Source organism: Lutra lutra, chromosome 5 (genome assembly GCF_902655055.1).
Source record: "Lutra lutra chromosome 5, mLutLut1.2, whole genome shotgun sequence".
Lineage (NCBI taxonomy): Eukaryota > Metazoa > Chordata > Mammalia > Carnivora > Mustelidae > Lutra > Lutra lutra.
This window is the reverse complement of record NC_062282.1, coordinates 110,477,166-110,499,214: the sequence shown is the minus strand read 5'-3', so window position 1 is coordinate 110,499,214 and position 22,049 is coordinate 110,477,166. Positions and strand designations below refer to the sequence as shown.

The 22,049-nt window shown below is 35.0% G+C and overlaps 1 protein-coding gene across 2 annotated transcripts in view; it reads left to right on the top strand.

The window, feature by feature from the left end:
- The window catches only part of EDIL3 (EGF like repeats and discoidin domains 3), a 425,477-nt gene that overhangs the window by 118,671 nt on the left and 284,757 nt on the right, over nucleotides 1–22,049 (top strand). For both annotated transcript variants that reach the window (XM_047731177.1, XM_047731176.1), the window contains exon 2: nucleotides 8,246–8,374. In XM_047731177.1, the coding sequence (XP_047587133.1) occupies nucleotides 8,246–8,374 (129 nt within the window). The remainder of the gene's footprint in view (nucleotides 1–8,245; nucleotides 8,375–22,049) is intronic.

Here is a 22,049-nt window from a genome sequence, read left to right as displayed (position 1 = left end):
TACCCAAACACTCTTCTCAGAAATTTTCTTTATATCCCCATGATTAAAAAAATCAACCCTGTGTTAATTTATCTACTTCTAGCCCAAACCTTTCTCCCCAGGTTCCAATGCATATCAAATTTGACTGAGTATCTCCAAGTGAATGTCTGTAGGCACTTCATTCCAAGCATTTCCAAAATGGAATCTCTTACCTCCTCTTACCACCATCCCCAGACTTGCTCCTTCAACCATGTTTTCCAACAAAATGAAAGGCAGACATTTTTTTTTTGAATTTTGATAGGTGAGTTCATTTTTTAGTTCTCTTTCCTTTCCACCATTAGACCCATAAATTTTGTCTCTCAATATATCTTTTGGAATCCACTTCTCTTCATTTCTGTGGTTAGAATTCTAATCCAAGCCAGCAATCCCTTGTGCCAGAGTAACATTTGCCACTTGCTAACTGATCTGTCACCCTTAAATTTTGCCTCCTTGTAATCCATTCTCCACACTACAGGTAAGGTGAGTTATCTGAAGTCCAAATCATGTCACCCCTCCTGCTTAGTACCCTTAAATGGCTGTCCTTTCTGCTCAGGAATGCCCAGACTCTTTTTGAGTGTCTTAAAGACACTGTATATCCTGGACACTCTGTATTCTTCAGCCTTGCCTCATGCCATTTCTGTTCACTCATCTCTGCAGTCAAAGTAAGTTTTTCTTCCTGTTTTTTAAACACATGCCCTGCCTCTGCTCCCTGCATCCATGCATACTTTTCCCTCTGCTTCCAGTCTTTTATCCCATGTTACTGCCTAGCTGGGTTCCACCTGTTCTCTGGCCTTGAATTGGAGATCACTTTCTTCTGGGAAGTCTTCCTAAATCATATTTCTGAGTTTGGCGCTCCCTTTTTGTGCTCCCTTGGCACCCACAGTTTTCTTTTTCATAGACCCAACATGCATACCTAACTTAACTACCTGTCAAGTTATTTGTGTCTTTCCTTAAACTCTAGAGAACAGGTCATTGTCTATCAGAAGCCCCAAAGTATGTGCAGTAATTACCATTTTTAATGGAGCATAGAAGGGTTTCATAATTGAATGACTAGATGGATATTTTCATAGGTAGAAATAATATAGTCAACAGTACTTGAGAATTCTGTATGGTTCAATTTTCTGGTAATTTATAAAGTTTCAGCTAATTATTTGATAGTATTTCAATACATGTAAGTATTAACTAGAATCTATTCTAATTTCCCTAACATACTGTATACTTTTTTTTCAATTGCCAATTCTAGTTTCCTGTAAATGATTTTTTTCATAATCATAGTATACCAACAAAGAAAGCTAGTTAGATGTTTTTCTTCATTTGCCTTCCTCTCAAATGAAAGCAGAAAAGTACAAACTTTCTTCCTTCCATCTTTCCTCCTCCTTTCTGTTCTTTCTTTCCTTCCTCACTTTATGTTATTTCTTTTTCTTCTTCTTCAATAAACTGAAATCTTTGGATGAGTTCTCAAAAAACGTGGAGGGCTGGGTCCCACCCTCAGTCATTCTGATTTAATTGGACTGGGCATCAGGAATTTGAAAAGCTCCCCAGAGATTGTAATATATAGCAAAGTTTGAGAACCACTGGGTTAGATCATTTCTGATGTCCCTTTCAATTCTAAAACCTCTAGATTTTGTTATTTTCAGGGATTCTCCAGAGTGTTTTAAAACACAAAATATGCCCAGATTTTCTTTCAGAATTTAGAGCTCCAAAAACTTTTGTCTTTTCATGAAGTCAGCCTTGATGAAAGCTGTGTTAAAGGATGCAAAATTCACGTTGTCATTACTCAACAATTTTTGCTAATTTTCTTCTAATTCTCTTCGATATTCCTTTAGCATTTAAACATTATCTAAAAAGAGAAATGTCTTTAGAAATAGTGTGATAAACCACTGGCTATCAGCTGAGAGATAATGCGCTTTAAGTTAGCCTTAGTGTGGCTCAGAGTCAAAGAAGTTCCTTCATTTAGTCATTAGATTTGTGTCTTTCATAGCTGAATATGGTCATTTGGGGGCCCTGTGGCCACCAGTGTGTAGAATTAGATGGTCTTTTATTGCACATACGTTCAGTGATTTTCCAGTAAAGTGGCAGATCTTATCAATGCAGACAGATTTATTCTTATTGGCATTTTTATTTTTTTCCTTCTCTCTTCCTCTTAATTGAAGTAATGGTCTGAAATATCGATTAGAATTTATTTTGAAAGTACATATGAAGGTAACAAACTGATCAAACCTTTTTAACTAATTTTTTTTTAATTTAAACTGCCTATACTCATAAGCTTTAGTTTATGAAAGAAGGCTTTAAAATAAAACTCTGTGCATCACACTCATTAGAACATATAACAAATGAAATTTCAATATTCAACACAAGTGGTCTCTCGGGAAGTCCCAAAGTAAATTGAGAGGCCTGTTGTTGATTCAAAAAGTGACATTTATTTTGTTGTGCACAATTTCACCGACAGTAAGTCATAAGGGTGCTAACATTTTCTGTGAGTTTTACCAGGTCGAGTATGCAAATTCTCATGAAATTTATTTCATTTTAACTAGAGTTATTGCTCACTTGTAGACTATAATTGGCTCATTTTGCCAAGTACTCTGTTTACAGATTGGTAAAAATTCCAATTTGTGCAGTTGAAGACAAAGCTTTTATTTTCTTTCAGTTTGTAAATGAAATGATACAAGTATAGCTACCAAGTTATGGCAGGGTGATAAACTGAAGATTAGTTGTAATTCACAGGCCAGAGTGTCATAGTTGTGAAACATGACTTTACATGGCCACTGCATTTTACTTTCCCACATATGAATAGGTATGGCAATATTCTTCCAATTTAGTGTGGGGAGATAATGAAGAAATGAAATAATATTTTGTGTTAGTGAAGTAACATATTTGAGTGATATGTTACCATTTTTTTTTGTTTTTAATTTTACACTGGTATACAGATTTCTTCTGCAGAAACAGAGAGAGAGCAGGGTGACTTCCAGCATTGATAAAGGAACATAGAAAATGGAGAGGCGCGCACTCATCCAAATAAATTATAGGTATATTTACATTACCATGTAGATACCTGAATACATTAGCAGTACTATGTAGATATATTAATATGTGAAAAATATCAATATACAAATACATCAGAATATTAGCATGTAAATACAATAATATATTTTCAGGAGATGTTTGGTAAATGTTAAGAATAGGCTTGACAGAAATGCCCTTGATTATCATGAGGACAAACAGTCAAATGTGGGGCTTTAAATTATAAATTGGTTGCTACTAAAATTGTGTTGCTGACAAAAAGTATTTAGTGACATCTCGTTACCCTGTCCCAAATGCATTGGCCTCTTTTCCATTTCTTGAATTCATTACTCTCGCTTATCAGTAGGACCGTACATTTGCTATCCCGCTGCCTGAAAGACTTCCTTAGGTTTTAACATGACTGGCACTGTTCATCTCTTGGTTTTTGGCTCCAATGACATCTCCTCAGAGAAGCATTTCTTGATGTTTATTTAAGTAACCAGTTCTTTTTACTGCCTTTCTCACCACTTTGTTCTCTTGTACCCCCCCTCTCTATGGCTTTTATTATAGTGACCAATACCTTGCTTACTTGTTTGTTAGTTTTTCGTTATGCATCCCCTCCACTACAATAGAATCTCTAAGGGTGCTGGAACCTTATGTGTCATCTTCTAGGCTATATTCCCAGCCTCTCCTGTGCTTCTGGGAGTATCAGTACGTGATAGATGAATCAGTGATTCGCTGATCTGTGAACTGGAGAAGGACACGAACATATAAAGAAAAGAGGATGTGTAAATATCTGAGAATTTAAACACTGATGAGAAAAACTAGCTTTTCTTTTCACCTGATGTTCAGCGTATGGCCAACAAAGGATTTTCTCCTTTCCTTGGCATTAGAAGTTGCATGGTTGTATATTGACCTCACAGGAAAAATAAAATACAAACAACCACAATCATGAAGAGATTTTAGCTTTTTAGAAGGTTTTAAATTGTCTTCTGCCATGCTACACACTGTACTGTAGACGCCTATCTACTTTGCTATCTAGGCTAAATGATCATGGATTGCAAATTTATAATGAGATGAAATTATACAATCCCTGAGTCACCTTGAACAGGTGACTGGCAACAGGTGGTGGGCCAGTGAGAAGAATGAGATGGACATTGGATTCAGACAGGATGGTCCCACTCCAAGCAGAACCCTGGAGAATGGGAGAAAGACCAGGCAAACAGGAAGTTAAATTTAGTCTGCAATGATTTCTTGCCCCTGGGAAAAATAATTGCTTCATTCTATTGCCAAAAGGCAAATCAGCATCCGCTTAATTTGCCTGAGTCCGCCATAAACTGCAGATGGAATCATAAAACATAGTTAGATTCAAATTAAACACATCTGTCCTAATCTAAAGCAGGTGAGGCCAGCCAGCCAAGAAGCATCAAGGTATAATGGTGCACACAGATTATAATATGCAGAGGTATATTTTAGGGGCCTGCTGACAGTGGAATAAAGAACCATGAAATTGTATATTGTCCTATTCTCCTATACTGAGCCTGTCTTCTTGTACTGGCTGCCATCTTAGTTTTAAAGGACTCTACCAACACATCCATTGGGAAATGAATGAACAGACAAAAAGCACTGATTTGAGGTCCAGGAATCTGTTGCATTTTAATCAGGATTCTTACCTGAACTGATGCTTTCTCGGGTTAATTGAAATGACAGGGAATCAGTAATCCCTACAGTGCATTTTAATTAGACTTGATTTGCCAGCTAGAGGATTTGTTTCTGCTTCAAGCATCAGGCTTCATCTGTACAACCCATTGAAATAATGGGTAAGTAGAGAGGACAGCAGGCTCAGATACGATGGTTTGGAGCAAGATAAAAATGTAACTGATCCTAACCAGGACAATGGTGAGAGTGAGGGGACTGTAGCATCCGCCGGAAGGGCACTGCTGCAGTATCCCTTCAAGGAAATAAGCGGTCCAGCTGCAAGGAATGGAGTTAGCCTTCAGAGGGCCTTCTGCAGCACTTCCAGGATCCCCCTGGAGCATTCGAGTGTCACTGTGCCTTCAACCCGTGACTGAACATGGCAAGGATACCCATGCCTGGTCATTTCTGCCCTTGGAGGATTCCTCTAAAGAGTCATCTTTCATTCCTCCTAGGTTGGCTAAGACTTTGTCAAAGTTGCATTGCAAACTGAGGCTCACTTGCTCCATTCTCCTTCGTCCCCAAGACCACCTGCCCCCATTTCTTTTCTCAGGTGTCAGACCTGCATCCCAGAATGAAGGCTTTTCCTGCCAATCACTGCTTTCTCCTCGTTTATCTTTCACAGACATTTGTTCTTCATAAATTTGTTGCACTCTTAACTTTGTCTTAGCCTTTACTTCATGAAGAACCCATCTGACACCGGGGTACATTTCATAGTTAGATGTGGGGAAGCAGATTTAAAGCATGGTCTACAATAACCCTAATTATGTTTGATGGGCTTCTGTTGTCTACCCTCTGCTTTATTCAAGGCCAAAATTTTGTTTTCTGCTGACATTGTCCATCTAACACTGGTACATGTGGGGACCTTATTAATCTCGGGCAGACCTTGACATACTAAGTCACTGAGTAAATGAACTGAAGTGTAAAAAGGGCCTAGCACTAATTTTCTTTTTTTTTTCCCCCTTCTGTTTCAAAGACTCTTCCTTATTTTTTCTCACTTATTTGTTGGTTTGTCCAAGGACCTCTTCTCTTCCTTTCTTTTCTATTTCCTGTACCCTCTTCTGCCCTTCTTTTAAAGACTCACTGAAATAGTTTTCACATCTCTACTTAGCAATCCATGTTGTAGCAAAATCTTTCCATTTCTGTATATGTCTGTTCAGTAGCTTTAATGGGGCATTTTCATTTTGGATGTCCCACAAACTTTTCAGACAAAGTAACTCCTTTCAAATTAAATCCATTAAATTTCCTTATGAAAGATGGCCACTCAGTCATATAGGCCGGAGCTCTAGATATCAACCCAGATTTCTTGTTCTCCTTCAACCCCCACATCAGTTTGGTCACAGTGTTATCTTGATTCTACTTCGTATATTTTGGTCAAATCTATTACCTATTTCTTACCTTTCAAAAGACACTGAGTAAGGATCAAAAAGGGGGATAACATATAAGACAAATTTTCACAAGTGTACAATGTATTAGAAATAATCCATGGTCTAGCCCTACTAAATTCTATGATATTCCCAAAACATATTCATTCTTTCATTTATTCACTTATTTCATGACTGTCTTTTCTAATAGTCATCCCACTGCTAATGTAGTATTTTTACCTATGCTATTAATATAGCTAATTACTTGCTTTAAAAATGTGAAAAATCTTAACCTCCATTTTTATTTTTCTAAAGTCTTAAAGTCATTAGTCTAGAAAAAAGAGAAAATCATTCATGGAACAGCAGAATCAAGTTTCTAAGAAATACAAAATAGTAGGAAGTTGGGGCACAGATACTTTTGTAAATGTGAAAAACCTCCTTCTGTTTTAATCTAGGCAGTGGCACTTTCCCCTGTAAAGCTTACTTAAAAATTCTGTGGGCTTTTCTGAATCTGATTTATATCCTCTCTGTGCAATAAAACCACACCCATGACTTTGTCTGAAGGCTGCTTTTCACTCAAAACTTAATCAGTGCTGCTTTGGGTGTGTCAAGCTGTTTAGACAATACCTTTAAGAATTCTAGGGTGCCTGGGTGCCTCAGTGGGTTAAGCCTCTGCCTTTGGCTCAGGTCATGATGTCGGGGTCATGGGATGGAGCCCCCCCCCCCAAATTCAGCTCTCTGCTCAGCGGGGAGCCTGCTTCCCTTCCTCTCTCTCTGCCTGTCTCTCTGCCTACTTGTGATCTCTGTCTGTCAAATAAATAAATAAAATCTTAAAAAAAAAAAAAAAAAGAATTCCAGAGGCTCTTTTATTTAGCCTAGAGGGACTTTCAGGCTATAGTTGAATTATTTGAAATATTTTCATAAGGACCTTCTAGCATATCCTTAATTTGATGTTTATGTTGAGGCCATGTCTTTCTGACAAAGCTCTGGATTTGCTCTTTCACTGGTTTGAGAGGCTGGGATTGAAACATAGTTTTTGTTGTTATTGGTTGGTTGGTTATATCAAATCCTGGTCTCTGTATTCCTTTACTTTCAGGCTCATCAGTTCTTTATTTATCACATCTCTTTCTTGCAGTACCTTATCAATGCAGCTGTTAAGAGACAATTAACAGTTTGACATTCTGCCTGGAAATTTCATTACTGATATATAAAAGATCATTAGGTGTATTTTCTGTCACTACACTTTTCTCAGCTGCTTTTCTCTACATAATATGGGATAGCCTCACATTTTTCTAGCCTCCTGTAGTCATTCATTCAGTGCCTTTCCAGATTCCACCAGTACCATCTATCACCCAGTACCAAAGCTGAAGCCACATATTATAGGTTTTTGTTATGGCTTATTTGTGTGTGTGTGTGTGTGTGTGTGTGTGTGTGTGTGTGTGTGTGTGTGGTTTTTTTTTTTTTAATTTTTATTTTTTATTTCTTTTCAGTGTAACAGTTTTCATTGTTTTTTGTACCACACCCATTGTTATGGCTTATTTACAACTTATTTCTCTGTGGCAGTTTCCTTCTTACTCTTCCATGTTTCTCTCACCTCTCTTAAGCAAGCTAGCCCGAATTTATTCGCATGGCCTTGTCAGGGTTCCAAGAAGTAGAAATATTCAAATTCCTTATCACACCTCTGCTGTCTTCAAGTCCGCTAATGTCCTTTGACCAAAGCAAGTCACAGGGACAAGCCCAGATTCTAGGGATCCAGAAATAAACCTCACTCCTTTAATGAGAGAAATTGCAGAGTTACAGAGTTAAGTGTGTGGACTTAGAAAGTTTTTTTTTTTTAATTGGAGTAATTAATAAATCAGTCTAGCAGAGATATTTCTGTTAATCTTTAACAAATCAGACAATATTTTATTTACATGTAATGAAGGAACCCCAGACTGAGTTAATTAACTTTTAGTATGCTATTCAGTATGCAATGTTTGAATTAGAAAATTTAATTTTATGTTAAATACCATCTCTCTGAAAAGCACATGGATTCAAATGGGTCTTGCGTACCTTTTCTGTAAATCTAAAAAGTATGATGACTTTACCAAAGGAAGATGGCATGTGAAATTGTATATTTTGGTGCCTAAGACAAATGAAAATTCATTATCTGTTTCTTTATTTCTCAGGTGATATTTGTGATCCCAATCCATGTGAAAATGGAGGTGTTTGTTTGTCAGAATTATCTGACAATTCCTTTTCCTGTGAGTGTCCAGATGGCTTCACAGATCCCAACTGTTCTAGTGTTGTGGAGGTTGGTAAGTGCAAGATTTAAGCATTTCAGTAGTTATCCTCTTTGTTTGCATGAATGACTGACAAATTTGGTGTGGTGCTGTATGGGTATTCTATACAAGATTGCTGTATGCTGCGAATCAGTTTACTCTTCTGTAGTACTCTCAATTTTGTAATTTCTATTGTATAATTGAATTATATTTGTATTAGTGATATTCACAAATAATTTAAAACTGTTTTAGTGAGTAACACTATACTTCAAAGTCACTACAAGTATTACTTGTATTTTTTAATTTCTCTAACATTGACATATTAGATATTTAAAATTTCATTCTCACTGAAAAATAATTCCCAATTCAATCTATTTAAATTAGCCACTCTAAATAAAATAGAACTTATTTTAGTGATTGATAATATCCGTATTTTGTAGCTCTTCTAACCATTACTTTTTAACATTATAAATAAATGAAAGATGATGTTTCAGCTGCATTGTTCTTCAGAGTCTTCTCAAAAACTTTGATTTGCAAATATTTAGTCATTGATCATATTTCAAAAATTTTTTTCATCTGTGAAGTACTTCATTGGCATGCATAGTTATGGATTCAGGGTAACTTCCATAATTTCCAAATTGTTCCCATTAAGGAAAGAGCTGTACTTCAAATAACTTAGCACTGTGTAAATTTGTATAGAGATTTTTCTCTCTGATTAAAGGTAATACGATGATTAAGTTTGAAAAAATTTATTTTTTTCACATCAGTACCAAGAAAAATAAATAGTGGACTATATCTGTTCAATATAGGAAAACTAAACATGTTTTGGGTTAAATTTCTGTGAACCAGCATAAACCTTGGAAAACTCAGAGGTTTAGATGGCTTTTAAAAAATAGTTTTGAAGAAGAGAAGTAATAGTGTCTGTATTAAGGGACCAGTTTGTTACTCATCACTGTATAATGCACCTAACCTAGTACCTTTATGCATACTGGAAGCCCAATAACTATTGATTGAATGAAGGAAAGAATAATTAAATAAAACTATTAACTTGCCATTTTGACCACTAGCTATTGGATTTTATTGTGCTCTATTTGTTAAATGTGTTTTCTTGTATTTTTATATGACATTATTAAGAATGTATTATTTCTGAAACAATTATATTATTACAGAATGGTACTTAGTTCATTTAATTCATTTCAAATATAATTCTCTTCTAAGGCTTTTATTAACTCACTGCTAGTGTAGGGGGTTTGATACAGTGCCATTGAAATAAAACTGTTGTAACCACTTTGACCCACTCTCCAAATATGTACGGTCAGTTTCAGCATTTAATATGGAACCATATCCTCCGGAAAGTCTATATCTCTAAAGAAAATTATAATCATAACTATTCCTAACAGGAATAGATGAATAGAATAAAACTTTAGTGTTGTATTTTAAGCCTGCTAACCCTAAACAGATGGTGCCTTACATTTGTAGTATATAATGTTTTTGTTGCTATTTTCTAAGAGCCAAATCTGGAATTAAAGAGGTAAATGTCTTCAAATAATTTAAAAATCAGTATCTTCATAGATTTTTTAAGTAAATACTTGAATTCTTTGGTCCATATTTTTAAATTAATTCAATTTTTATCATTTTATCAGAAAAATGAGACTATGGGCAACAATACTTTAAAAACTAAATATGTAATTCAAATGAGACTGGGAAATCAAATGGTTATAGAATTAAGTTTTCCTCAGATTCATTATTATATATTATTAAAATACTTATGATATTCAGAAATAAGGTAGTTATAGTATATTATCTTAAGCTATATTTTTTATTATATGTTTTAAGCAACCTCATTCTTCCCTAGCATATATTTAAGAGTTCTTATAAGAAATATATCCCTTTTAGGGATATAGCATATATTTAAGAGTTCCCCTAAAAGGGATATATTTCTTATAAGACTCTTAAATATATGCTAGGGAAGAATGAGGTTGCTTAAAACATATAATAAAAAATATAGCTTAAGATAATATACTATAACTACCTTATTTCTGAATATCATAAGTATTTTAATAATATATAATAATGAATCTGAGGAAAACTTAATTCTATTCCTTTTATATTTGCTTTGTCATTTAGTATAGCGTATTAGTTATACCAATTCTAATTTAATGTCTTGCTTTTATAACATTAAAATAACAGGGAACAAGTACCCTAAAAGTTTAAAAATGTCCATAGCTTCTTAAGAATCACTTTGCTATATTGTAAAATAATTTTTTTTTTAAGGTGAGAAAGTAAGGGGAACTCAAACACAATTGTCAGGTTAGATACCTCTTTAGGACAGACATATATTACCTTTCTTGCCTTTCTACTACTTCTTTCTCAACTCCCTATTTTCTTGCATATAATAAGGCGATACTGAATATTTGTTAAATAAAAACATTTAGTAACAATGCTTTTAATATCTAGCCTGAGTTATTTTTTTCATATTTTTAAAACTACTTATTGGAACAAAATATATGAAGCATTAGATCATTAAAGACCATCCTGCAGTTTTAGTTTGAAAAAAATCTGTTACTTTGATGGCATACTTCTGTTGTCCTTTCCATACCTTTAGGTAGCACCAGTGCAGGGAACAGTGTACTAGAGTGTACTAGAGTGTACTGGAATTTTATACAATCCCCACTCGAAAAAGCTGTAGGTATTTTAATGTAATATCTAAAAAGACAGAAGATTTTAGTTGTTGCCATTGAGGATTTTTACTTACACATTAATCACCCCAAAGATGGTGATGTGGCCAAGCTTTATTCTAACCTTTAAGCCATATAAATTTTGTGATCATATGAATTCTAAATCTCCTTATTCTTAATTTCCAAAGGAAAGAAAATCTTTTCTATATTTGCTTAGAAGAAATTTTGTTGTGATCCTAATACTTAAAATTATTTTTACTCTGTTTATTCTGTAATCAAACAGATACTCTTCATTGTAGTACATCTAGAAAGGAGAATTTCGAATATACACTCTTCTTAGAGATAAAAATCCCTTCTTTTTTTTTTTTTAAAGATTTTATTTATTCATTTGACAGACAGAGATCACAAGTAGGCAGAGAGGCAGGCAGAGAGAAGGGAAGCAGGCTCCCTGCTGAGCAGAGAGGCCTGATCCCAGGACCCTGGGATCATGACCTGAGCCAAAGGCAGAGGCTTTAACCCACTGAGCCACCCAGGCGCCCCTAAAAATCACTTCTTGATTTTACCTCAAACCTTATTACTTTGTAGTAACTTTGTTTTAGGTTCTTGATGCTGCTTATTTCAAAAGAATTTCATCCAATTTTGTGCTTTTATTCTTCCTTCCCAAAGCATCTTGTGTCAGATAAGCACTAGACACATTCCTGCATTTGCAATCAATCCTCATATCACCTACATTTCCTTTATTATGTGTGGAAGCTTGGAGAAATTGATTTGCTCAAATTTGTGAACTTCATTCACAAGACAACATTGTTTTTCTTAGATTTAATTCTTGATCTGTCTCTATACTCTAATATCCATCTTTACCTCTGTCTCTCTTTGTCTCCGTCTGTCTCTCCCACATACATCTCCTTATTCAGACATACCTCCACACTTCAATGTTCTCAGCCTCGTAGAGTTATTACAACTCACTTCTGATATAGCCACAAAAGGCAACAGGAAAACATCTTCCTGATTAAAGGAAAGGGGAAAAGAACTTACTTTACTTCCTCATATTTGAAGACATCAGCCAGATTAACCAATGTTTGCACAAATGTGCACTGGATGATGACTTTATTCTTCAGGTGCCTTGTAGACAGACCACCATGTGGTTAAGCCCCCAAATTCTCCCCAATTACCTGCTCACATTCCTGAATAGCACTATGTAATTTGGAGCCAAATGGTGACCCATTTTTTTCATGTGGAGATTCCTATTACCAGTGAATATTTTAGAGTTTGTATGTGAAAAGTTTAGAAATTATTAAATTATCTAAGTTCCATGGCATAATTCTTCTCTGTGTGCTGTCAAATTAACCCATTAAAATAATAGCAGTTGTGACTTTACAACTGAAATATATAGTATATTAATGCAATCAAAGAAGACAAAATAAGTGATTAACTTAAAAAAACTTAGTTTTCTTTTTTTTTAAGATTTTTTTTGTTTATTTATTTGACAGACAGAGATCACAAGTAGGCAGAGGTGGGTGGGGAAGCAGGCTCCTTGCTGAGCAGAGAGTCTGATGTGGGACATGATCCCAGACCTGAGCCGAAGGCAGAGGCTTTAACCCACTGAGCCACCCAGGCACCCCTCTGTATGATGTTCTAAGGAATTTGGACTTTATACTAAGAGAGATGTAAAAGGTTTGTACTTTTAGAAGATCATAGTCATTACAGTATGACAATATGAAAAAAAAAATAGAACAGTAAGGCAGGGTAATAATTTGAAGTCTCCTGCAGGAGACCAGATCAGACAGGTGGTTTGGCTTTGGCAACAAATGGAATGGAAAAGAGAAAGCCAGTAAGTATTTAAAGGATACAGTAGATAATTGTTGGTGACTTATGGGGTTATTGAGTAAAAGAGTGTGGAGAATGGAAGGAGTAAAGAAGAAATGTCCATAATCTTTGTTAATTTGATAATTTTAAGTAATTTGATGCTATTTACTGAGGTAGTATAAATTGAAGATACCTGTATTGAGAGGCAGAAAATGAGTTGAGTATTTCACATATTGAATCAGAGAAACTTGCTAGATAGTAATGAAGAAGTCAGGCATAGATTTGTAAGTTATAATTACACAGATAATTCTTGTATGAATTGTATAAATTTAGGGACTGTATAAATCAGCCTATAAGCAAAATAAATTTTGAAAAGAAGACCAAGGAATGGAAACTGATAAGAAGTTCATCAATAATGAAACAATGGGTAGAGAAAGTTAAATTTATAAAGGAGTCTGAGAAGGAGTGGTCAGAAAGAAAAGAATCCAGAAAAACATTCCACCCCCAAAATTAGGGGTAAATCATGTTTTAAGGCATGTGTGATCAGCTGTATCAAATATGATGGAGAAGTTGACCAAGATAAACATTTACATTGATTACATGTGACAGATGGATAATATTGCAAACATTATTTATGCTGGGGTCATGGAGAAAGAGCTAGATTGTGGCACACGGAAGTATTAGGTATAAGATTTTTAAAAAGTGGCTAGGAATACAGGGAAACTTCCTCAACATGATAGAAAATATCTGCTAAACATAGTGATTCAAAGGGGCACTTGAGCTCCAATGTTTATAGCAGCAGTGTTCACAACAGCCAAACTATGGAAATAACCCAGATGTCTATCAACAGATGAATGGATAAAGAAGATGTGGTGTGTACACACACACACACACACACACACACACACACACACACAAAATGGACTATTACTCAGCCATCAAAATAAAAAAGAATGACATCTTGCCATTTGCAATGATGTGAGTGGAACTAGAGTGTATTATGCTAGGCGAAATAAGTCAGTCAGAGAAAGATAAATACTGTATGATTTCAACTATGTGGAATTTAAGAAACAAAACAGATGAACATAGGGGAAGGGAAGAAAAAATAAAATAAGATAAAAACAGAGAGGGAAGTGCAAACCATTAACGACTCTTAACTACAGAAAACAAACTGAAGGTTGTTGGAAGGCGGTGGCTGGGGGGATGGGGTAACTGGGTGATGGGCATTAAGAAGGACACTTGATATAATGAGCAGTGGTTTATATGAATCACTAAATTCTACCCCTGAAACTAATAATACAGTATGTATTCACTAAATTGAATTTAAATAAAACATTTAAAAAGAAAGCCTACAGCTAAAATCATATTTAATGGTAAGAAATTTTAAGCTTTTCCACTTAGATCAGAAATAAGATAAGGATGCTCCCTCCCACTATTCCTTTTTAACATTGTACTGGAGGGGCACCTGGGTGGCTCAGTGCTTAAGCCTCTGCCTTCAGCTCAGGTCATGATCTCAGGGTCCTGGGATCGAATCCCGCATGGGGCTCTCTGCTCTGCAGGGAGCCTGCTTCCTCCTCTCTCTCTCTCTCTGCCTGCCTCTCTGCCCACTTGTGATCTCTCTCTGTCAAATAAAAAAAAAAAAATCTTTAACATTGTACTGGAATTACAATCCAATGCAATAAGACAAGGAAAGAAAATAAAGGTATACATATTGGGAAGGACAAATAAAACTATCCTTTCATGACAACATTATCATCTATGTAGAAAGAAATCCTAAAAAATCAACCAAAAAAAAATCAGGAACTAATAATTATAGCAAGATTGTAAAATGCAAGGTTAATATATAAAAGTCAATCATTTTTCTATAAACTAATAATAAGTGAAATTAGAAATGAAAAACACAGAGGCAGAGCACTGAGGATATTGGGCAGTGAAAATACTCTGCATGATATTATAATGTCAGATACGTATTATTATACATTTGCCCAAATCCGTACAATGTACAATACCAAGAGTGAACCCTGCTGCAAACTATGGCCTTTGGGTAATTATCATGTGTAAATGTAGGTTCATCCATTGTAATAAATGCATCACTCTGGTGAGGAATGTTAATAATGGTGAGGTTATGCATATGTGGGGTTGAGGGACTATATGGGAAAACACTGTACCTTTTCCTATTTTGCTGTGAACTTATAAGTGCCCCCCAAAATCAAGCATTGATTTTTTAAAAAATGTCTAGAGGGGCACTTGAGTGGCTCAGTGGGTTAAGCCTCTGCCTTTGGCACAGGTCATGATCTCAAGGTCCTGGGATCGAGCCCTGCATCAAACTCTCTTCTCAGCAGGGAGCCTGCTTTCCACTCCCTCTCTGTCTGTCTCTATGCCTACTTGTGATCTCTCTCTCTCCGTCAAATAAATAAATAAAATCTTAAAAAAAATTTAGAAAGTTTAAAAAATGGCTATAACATTCATCAATTTATTCATTTATTTGTTTATTCATCCATCCATCAAATATTTATTAAGTATATGCTATATGCTAGACACTGTTCTTGGCACTGAGGATATAACTACTGAAAAATAGGCTTTGCCTTTATAGATCTTCTGGTCAAATGGGCAATTAGAAAATATACCATCATACATATCAAGGTAAGTTCCAAAAACAAAAATAAAGACAACTGTGAGGGAGAATAAAAGGAGGTACAGTTTTAGGAAAGTTTATTAAGAAAGACTGAGAAGTAGGTAATTGAACAGAGTGGGCACTGGGTAAATTCATTGCATAGGGATGAGGAGAGAGCATGTAAATTGAGAGGGGATTTTGGACCAAGGGAGGTTTTTCATTTAAGATTGAATTCTAATGTCATTGTGGTTAAGAAATACGACATAAACTCAAGCTTGTGTTTTACTAAGAATTAACTATGTTAGCTGACTCATACAGAAAACTCAGTAATACTTAGGATACATTTACCTATTAAAACCATCAGTTTGAAACCAAAGGACATAAACATTGGAATTTGGGAGTAATTTAAAATCCATCATCACTTTTAGAAAAAAACTCAAGGTACTTATGTGATGAGAGTAGTTCAGTACAGGATAATAGAGGCAGCATATTATGTCACTTGTAATTCTTCTTTATCTTCTCTGTGGTGACATTGGCTTCTGACGAGGTTTTCTCATTTAGAAAAATTAGTAAACATGAAGGTGCTTCATCCTGTTCTGTCTTTTTCTGTCCTCTTCTATCATATTCCGTCCAAACTTATTTCCTTTGGTAATTGGTATTCCTTTTCTAACATGAATTCAGGTTCTTTTAAATTTGTAGCCTTCAGAGCTCATCACTGCTAATCTGTCCTGCTTCCATATCATTATAAGAAATTGGTTACTCATCACTCATCACTGTTAATCTGTCCTGCTTCCATATCATTATAAGAAATTGGTTGCATTTACCCCAGAAATGTAAAGTCTCATAACTTTTTTTTAAAAAACCAACAATTTGCACTGTACATCTTGCCCCATGAATAGCTACATTTATGTTTACCTTTTAGAAGGTGATCATTGTCAGAATATCAAGTAGTGTAATAAAGACTGACACTGAAAGGCTTCTTGTTGTAGATCATGAACTTTCAGAATGTTAACAAGATTTAAGTAGATCTCTTGGGTAGAACAAGGCTATTTTTAGATTTCTAAACTTTGGTTGCAAAATGAGAGATTTGATAAATTTCAGTTAAATTATTTATGTATTACATAAAATTACAAGTAGTTATCTGTTTTTCCCCCCTTAAGATTACTTCTTGGACTAAGGAAGGAAACCTCATGGTTGAATCCATATTTCTAGAAATGATTATAATGAGAGCTATTCTGCATAGACTAAAATAGTTCATCAAAAATTGCTAGCCATGGATGATTGCTAAGAAATTTCCTGGTCAACTACACTCAGGAGATTCATTTTCAGAGTTATATTTATTTAACTTTACTGATAATAAGAAGGATTAAATGTATGTTCATATAAACCAATAGGATTGTAGAGTTAAGATGGCAGAGTGAAGGATTCAAGGGTAAATTTTTGCCGTTTATTTTGTATATATTACAAAAAATTGATTTTGTTTTACATCTGTAGATATTTCTATAACATACCTCATGAACAATTAGCTTCTCAATTTTAAAATGTTTCTACTTTAGAAGAGCCTAGGTGGTTCAGTTGGTAAGCTCTTGATTTCGGCTCAGGTCATGATCTCAGGGTCCTGGGATGGAGCCCTGCATTGGGCTTGCTGCTCAGTGGAGAGTCTGCTTTAGGTTCTCTCTCTCTCTCTTTTCCTCTCCTTCTCCCCCCCCCCCACACTTTCTCTGTCTCTCTCACAAAATAAATAAATAAATCTTTAAAAAATAAAGTATTTCTACTTTATTGTTAATTATATTGATTAGAATTCAGTACCTTGCAATTCCAAGCCCTAACAATCATATATTAACTCAAAAAAAAAAAAAAAATACACAGAATATCAAAGAACCTTAGAAAATAACAAGTACAGAAATTCTGAGAGCCAATTTGTGGTAAAGTTTTTATTTGTAAGAAAAGAAAATGTAACACATTAAAAGAAATACTGATGTATACCATTTTAACCATTATCTTTTTTCTTTCTGAGAGTATAACTTTTCTATTGCTTGGGGATAAATATTTTTGTGAACGAAATGATAGTGGATGTGTATCATTATGCTTTCTCTGCTTAACAAATCATTACAAATTCAGTGGGTTTAAACAACTATGTATGTCTCCATTCTGAGAGTAACATAGGTGTTCTGATAGACCAGTGCTGGGTAGTGGAGCATGGCTCAGCTGAAATAGCTTGTCTCTGCTAGATCAGGCTTCCTTCTGTGGTGGTGGGAAGGCCCAAGAGCAATAAGAAAGATCCAGCCCAAATTACAAGCACTTTTCAAATCTCAGCTTGTATCACTTTAGCTAACAATAGTTTTGGTGGGAGGACCTGCCTTCATATTGAAAAGGCGAAGATGCAAGAGGGGGAAAGAATTTGTGGGTGGTTTTATAGTCTATTACAGATCATTAGGTATTTGCTTTCCTTTTACTTTTTTAAATTAAAAAAAAAAACAGTTTTTACTGGTAATGCAAAAAGTTAATGAACATGTAGATATGTTTGTAGATATTTATTTTTATGTTACTAGCTATGAAGGTAGTCTTTCTTAATAAGGGAGGAAAAAGTAAAAGCTCTCTTAAAAAAGAAGGGGGAAAACTTGATTATTTTCTGTTCATTTTAGGAACTACATTGAAAAATTAGAAAAGAAAAAGTGGAAAGTGACATTAAATTGTTCTTTTAATCAAATTCCAAATGAAATGGCATGAAGCCTGTTGTGGCACTGCCAGAATATACAATTCTATGCATCTATGAAACTGAAAATTGCTATTTTAAAGTGATAGACTCTGTGACAAATTCAGCATTAACCTCGAAAAATTTTCTCTGCCAGGTTGAGCACTTTCATGGAAAAGAGGTTTATAAGAGACTCATATATGACACAAAATAGTTAAAATATGTCCTACAATCTTTAAGACCTTTCATAGAGTTATTTGGTTTTCTCTTCTTAATTTTCAATGTGAATCTCTTTCTTGAGTCTAATAATTAAACCTATTGTTTGTTTCTTTTTGAGTTAATTACATATAGATTTATGGTTAAAAATAACATTAAAAATAACATTTAAAAAATTTTTTAAAGATTTTTTTTTAAGATTTTATTTATTTATTTGACAGAGAGAGATCACAAGTAGGCAGAAAGGCAGGCAGAGAGAGAGGGGGAAGCAGGCTCCCCGCTGAGCAGAGAGCCCAATGTGGGGCTCGATCCCAGGACCCTGAAATCATGACCTGAGCCGAAGGCAGAGGCTTTAATCCCCTGAGCCACCCAGGTGCCCCAAAGATTTGTTTATTTGAGAGAGAGAGAGAGAGGGAAAGAGCACCCGCTGAGTGCAGAGCGAGATGTGGGGTGATCTCATGACCCTGAGATCATGACCTGATTCGAAATCATGAGTCAGCCATTTAAGTGACTGAGCCACTCAGGCACCCCTCCTTAGATTAAATTCTTAATGGTTGGGTTAAGACTTATTTGAGGACCTATAATATTTTGAGATTGTATAGAAAAGTCTGAACAGTTTATCATGATGGATTTATAATGAAAAGAAAGTTTAATGGGCTTATGGTAATGTAGATTTGGAGTCATTCAATTTGCAGAGAAGAACAGGGGAGAAGATACAAGATATTTACATATATAAAATATAAGAAGAGAAAAATATACTTAGAGAACAAAGAGATTGTTATCTCATCAAATATAGTTTTATGTTTTTAAGATTTTATTTGTTTGAGAGTGAGAGAGAGCAAGGGGGAGGGGCAGAGGGAGAGGAAGAAGCAAGGGAGCCCTACACAGGCAAAGGGCTCTATCCCAAAAGCCTGGGATCATGACCTGAGACAAAGGCAGACACTCAACCGACTGAGCCACCCAAGCACCCCTCTAGTTTTAAAATAATATGTAAAGACTACATTCCCTTTCATTTTCCACTCAAACATTATTTAAGGCCACAGATTGTTTAAAAAGGACAAGTTATAACACACCTTAAGTTCCAGTTTGGTTGATAAAAGCTATGAGGAAAAGACTATTCTCTAGAATTCAAACCAGTAAAGAGAGAGTAGGCAGAAAAGCCATAAATAATGTCTCTAGAGCTTGTAGAAAATGGGGTTGACTTAACTGGATAAGGAAAACCTATGAAGGTTAGATAAAGGTAGGAAGTGGGAAAATGTTTACTATTACTCTAATGGAATCTCAAAACCAATTGGCTGAATCATAGAGCATTTGCTTTCATCTGTCCTCTTATCATTAGTTGATGATAGAATGAAGAGGAAGCAATGAGAGAAGCATTAAGAATTCATTGCAAAGAACTATCTTGATATATTGAAATTTACTTCTTAGAACTATTAGAAATCCTGTAGTGTGTCATTTTCATAAGTTAGATAAACTAATTAATCAGCAGATCTTATTGGGACCTAGTATGTGCTAAAACCACACTCTTTTTTATGAGTTATTACTAAAGTAAAGCATAATGGTTACTAATGAAATAGAAGGCATTAAGTCCTTTCTCAAGCAGCTTCAAATGGGTGTCATTGTGTGAAGGTTTATTTGGCCACAGTGCCTAAAGCCATAGGAAAATTGGGTGACACCTTAAGATTACTTTGTACCCTTAAGGCAGTTTATCTAAATCAGAGTATTTATGTGGAGGCAGATTCCGTAATCCATGTTATTTAAAGTACAGGGACAACACATAATTTTTAAATGAGTCATATAATGAGTGAGAGTTTGGGCAGAATCCTCTTCAGAATATATTAAATTTTTCCCTTTGAAAGTATAAAACTCATCAATCTATGATTTAAAATGCACAGCAATCAATATTTATTGTTCTCTTTATTTTGTTTTAATCAAGGCTTGGAAAAACAAGTAAGGAGGATACAATTTTGGTTCCTCAGCAAAAGATGGAGCCAGTCTTAGAGTATTTTCTTAATATACTAACTCTTGAAACATATAGCAAATTTTAAATAAGAACCAGCACCTTTTTTTCATGGCATGTTGCTAAATCTCCACAATGTCTTCATCTGGTAAGATTGTAAGTGAGAAATCAGAACCCAAGTGCTTCTCGCAGATCATAGAGAGCGAGTGAGTACAGAACTCATACGGTCATTCATTGACATAGTAGCCGCCAAACATTTTCAGCAAGACAAATATTGTTTCTATCAGTTCAGCTCTCTTTCAGTCGATGGCTTTGGCTTCCCCAGGCAATATATAAATCAGGGTGCATCCTAGAACATGCTCTGAACTTTAAGGTCAACCTCTATTTTTCAGGGATGGAGGTCCAGCCATATTCTGCACAATGCTATCCTGACCCCACACTTTTGTGGTAAGGCTCACCTCACAACCAGGCATGCAGGCTATCAGTAATGAACATTAAAGGGGGTGGGAAGAGAGTCTTTATTCAGTTTACCAATCACCATAATGCCAAGGACATTTTTTTTTTCCCTCCGCCATTTCCCTTTAATAATGTCTTGTCTTTTTAGAATACTCTATTCATTAAAATGCTAATATACATATTCTTCTTGTAATAACCTTGAAATAAACAGTTGAGCTAATACCAATCTCAGTGTTAAATAGGAAAGTGATTCTGTGATAAATGTAATGACTACACCAAGGTCATAGATTTCTGCTCAAAGGCAGGCAGAACAGGTGTTAAACCTGAAGTTTTGACCAATGCATTCTCCATGGTCCAGTGTCTGTGTTCAAATTAAACTGTGCCTGTTCCACATATGGGGATGGGTGCTTTGAAACAATGAAAGAACCTGGAGATATAATAGTAATTATAATGATACCTTTAAGTTACAGTGTTTGTCGCATGCTGAGCATGCTTTCTTTGAACTCTGTAGGAACACATTCAAGGGATTGCATCATGGTATTGTGATTAAGAACTCAGTCAGACTGAATTCAATCCTGGCTCTTCTATTTACTATCTCTGTTACTTTGGGCAAGTTGCTTAACCTCTCCATGCCTTAGTTCCTTGTCTGTAAAGTCAGGGTAATAATCTTTAAGATTTGAAGGGGTTTTGTTCAAATTAAAAGAGTTACTATATCTAGGGCTCTTAGAACAGTGCTTAGCTTATAATAAGAGCTACATAAGAGTTGTAAAATAAGTAAATATTTCTTATAGACAATTTAGGAGCTACATGCAGATCAGACTTCTAAGTTCCTGAATATTCCTCTGTCATTTTAGTCATTAATGGCATTATTGAGATGTCCAATAAATCCTGATCTTTTTTTTTTTTTTAATGTCAGGATTTTTTTCTGCTTGTGCTTGAATATGCAAACTGGGGGCAATTTAGCTGTCAGCTTGTAATTTTTCAAAAATTTCTTTCCTTCAACGTATAATTTGACAAATCCACTTACTTGGTATAGGAAAAAGAGAACCCTATGTTTTATTATTTGAAAATTATGAGTAATGTGAGTAATGCTTGCATAATTAGGAATTGGCCTTTTAGGAGCATAGCTTTCCTTATGCTTATAGCAAATAGCTTGTGAATTGATTTTTTCCTTATAAGAGTGCAAAATGAGAATTTGTAAAAATATAATAAATACCAAGTTGAAATTTATGATGCCATATTAATATTCAGTTCTTGGATGTGATAGATCAACAATAAGCTCTTTG